The sequence below is a fragment of the Ipomoea triloba genome, chromosome 8 (genome assembly GCF_003576645.1).
Source record: "Ipomoea triloba cultivar NCNSP0323 chromosome 8, ASM357664v1".
NCBI classification, from domain to species: domain Eukaryota; kingdom Viridiplantae; phylum Streptophyta; class Magnoliopsida; order Solanales; family Convolvulaceae; genus Ipomoea; species Ipomoea triloba.
Window position 1 is genome coordinate 16,038,560 of NC_044923.1, and position 3,213 is coordinate 16,041,772.

The following is a 3,213-nucleotide window of genomic DNA, read 5'->3' on the forward strand; positions in this document are numbered from 1 at the left end:
TTTGCCACCAGATTTGGTCTGACGTAAGCAAAGGTAAAAAACATATCAACTAAACCTATCTTGACTCTAGTATGAATGGACTGCGAAGAATGACCAATCACTTCCAGATTGATGTATTCGTGCTTCCAGAATAAGAGTAAGCCTCCTGCATCACCCAACGGTTCAACAAGAAAATGTTTAGTATAACCAAGACGGCTAACAAGGTTAATCATCCCTTGAGCTTTAGGGGAGCGGATCTCCAAGAGACATAAGGCATCAGCTTTGGACGTGTTAAGCAACTCTTTCACGTGCTTTTTGACCCGCCCATTGACAATGCCCCTACAGTTCCAGGAGAGGATCTTCATTGATCACCCATGGCAGACGAAGAGGTTTGACAAACGCCCTCTCCAGGCGTGGAACCATTCGGAGTCCCAAGACCATTAGTGCCTTGATTACTGCTACGTTGGAAGTTCGGTGCAGACTGCGTACTGCCGAACGTGAACACTCTAGCCGATGAATTTTGATTAAGCCAAGCATTGTTCATACGGCCGTCTGGAGCTGCCGAACGCCCTCCACTTCCCCCACCTCTATGCATGCTACGTCCCTGGGAATGCATGCCTCCCCTTTTGTTATTCTGCTGTCTCGAACTGGAGGCAGTAGCATTAGGTGGTCTTGAGGCGTTGGGGTTATTCAAGTTCGTTCTAGGATTTGCCACTCCACGAGCCACCTGCGAAGACACGGGGACAGAGTTAACTCTTGCTTCATCATTAACGGGAGCCTTACCTTTTCCTTTAGCGTTATTGCGGTTAGCGTTCTGAGAGCCAGCCCTCCCTCCCAACACCTCGTAGCGGTTGGCATTGTTGCGCGTCTTCGGAGTCTGGTTCTTGTCATGGAGATGGTCCTTGGTCTGTCCACTCGGTTTCTTTTTCCTGGTAACGAGCATCCATGAACCCAGGGGACGTTTTTCAGGGATTGTATCAACCTTTTGGGGAGTCGAATTCATCTCCCCCGTCTGTGTCGCAGGAGTCGATTGCTGCGGCTCATCATGTTCTGCTTCCGGTGTGGCGTTCAAGTCCATGCTTGATGTTTCGGTCGTCTTCGCCTTATTGAGCGGGCAGGTTTGTTCCCTGTGACCAACCAAGCCACACAAAAAACACACGACGTGTAACCCTTCATGTTGGTCCCAAGGGGATGGGGTACAAGTCTAGAGGGGGGGGGTGAATAGACTTGTATAAGATTTTGCAAATCTTTTCGACCTCTCGTGTGTATTGAACTTAGGATGTTTAGGTTCGATACCTCACGAGGTGAAGACAAAGTTTTATGCGCAGCGGAAATATTATCCCCTTTTTGGTTAGCACGAGTTTGGGTTAGTTCGAGAGGTGTGATTATATGCAGTGCAATCGAGAAGTTAGCGAGAGATAAAAACAGAAAGTAAATGCAAGAGAGATTTTTAAGTGGTTCGGCCAACCCGCCTACTTCCACTCTTCTTCCAGAAACTCCCTGGAAGGATTGCACTAAAAACTTCCCTTTCTAGTACAATATCGAGCGCTTGAGCTTTGATCACGAAGCCCGCCTCAAGCCTCAGGTTTTTCGCCCCGCTTCTTGTTACTCCACCTCTCGAGCACTTGACCTTTGATCACCAAGCCCGCGTCAAGCCTCAGGATCTTCACAAGACAGCTCCCAGGTTACTCCGCCTCTCCAAGGTCTTTCTCCCCGCTTCCAGCTACTCCACCTCTCGAGCACTTGACCTTTGATCACCAAGCCCGCGTCAAGCCTCAGGTTTCTTTCACTCGGACAGCTGCCAGGTTACTCCACCTCTCTTGCTTAATCCAAAGCAAGGTGTTTTTGGTTGTCACAGTTGAATGTAACAGACTCCAATCTGACCACAAGCTATCGTTGAATCAACTTTGATGTAGAGCAGCTTTGGTCACCTTCTGGATGTATGACAGTTTAGCTTTGTAACTCTCTTCGAACACTAAGATGTGTTCTCTCGCTGTATTGAATATCAGGATGATATTCCAAGTTAAGCACTTTGCACTGGAACGTTTTTATCAGACACCTCTTGTTAACCTCTTGACCTCTTTTACAACCCCCGTTTCTTCTGTGTCTTTACGTCCTTATATATGAGAGTAGAAGAATAGTTCCGTTGGAGGGAAAACTATTCCGTTTGAAATTGGTCTCCCACGCCGAACATGGGTCTTTGCACAATTTCAGCATTTTTCATGGAGTAGTGGTCTTGTAACTTGAGCCTTTTGTTTTGTAGTGAATATTCCATATTCCACTTTCTTGAGTTCATGCTTCACTTGCTTCTTTTGGATAAAGTTACTCTTTTTATGTTCCCATCATTCCTTGTTTGGGGAATCTGACCACTTCAGGATTGGTGCACTTCTTGACCGTTTGTGGTGGAGGTCTGACGTGTCATCCACTTCCGTCCATTTTGAAACCTCCCGCTCAGCACCTCTTCAATATTTTATCTCCATGATATTCTTCTTCTCCAAACTTAGAGTATTTTATCTGCACATGTTGACTAACATTCAGCCTCTTGGAGAAGTGCCGGTTTATCGAGACCATAAAAGATGTCTCGACCACTTGATGTTTCAATCCCATGTATCGAGAGGTCTATCTCTCGAATATTCTTTACGTCTCGAACTCGATAGGTATATCGAGAGGTCCTTACCTCTCGAACTTGGCTTGTGTCTGGAGACTTAGTTGATGTCTCGTAGACCCTTATTCCTCCAGAGTTGTCTCGTGCCTGCTTCTGATCTATCTGTTTGCTTACAACACGAAAACTTCTAAGTTGTTCAAACAAGTTTACCTTAAGCTTAAATATTTCCCGAGTTGAGCTCAAATTACCCGGTTGTATTTTCGCTCTTAGTTTACTTATCGAACTTACATTGTTTTGCCTATGTATCGAGACTTGGGGATTCTTACTTAACAGTTGGTATCATCAAAACCTATTACATGATGTTCCTAACACTTCATACTCCACAAATTGGATCTCATCTTGCACCCAAATTTCGGTCACCAGTGGTTGATCCAGGTCTACCTCCACTGCTGCTCTCGCGAAGCGCCCTCTTTTTCTTGTTGCCGTCGTTCGGTCTAGTTTAAGAGGTTTTCCAATGTTTTCGAGGATCATTTTCACAACATCATCCCTGAAATATTCTGGGTAGAGATTCGGCAATCTGACCCACACTGCCATTTTTGAAAGTTTTGCTGTTCTTGGTTTGAACTTTG

At 45.7% G+C, this 3,213-nt stretch overlaps 1 protein-coding gene across 1 annotated transcript in view; it reads right to left on the minus strand.

Moving 5' to 3' along the window:
• Positions 1 to 340: 340 nt before the first annotated feature.
• Positions 341 to 3,213, minus strand: part of LOC116027021 — a 3,390-nt gene continuing 517 nt past the window's right edge. Inside the window, exons 1-2 of the mRNA XM_031268450.1 lie at positions 2,964 to 3,213; positions 341 to 1,106 (exon numbers count right to left, since the gene is read on the minus strand). The exon at positions 2,964 to 3,213 is cut by the window's right edge and continues 517 nt beyond it. Of these exons, the coding sequence (XP_031124310.1) occupies positions 341 to 1,106; positions 2,964 to 3,213 (1,016 nt within the window). The remainder of the gene's footprint in view (positions 1,107 to 2,963) is intronic.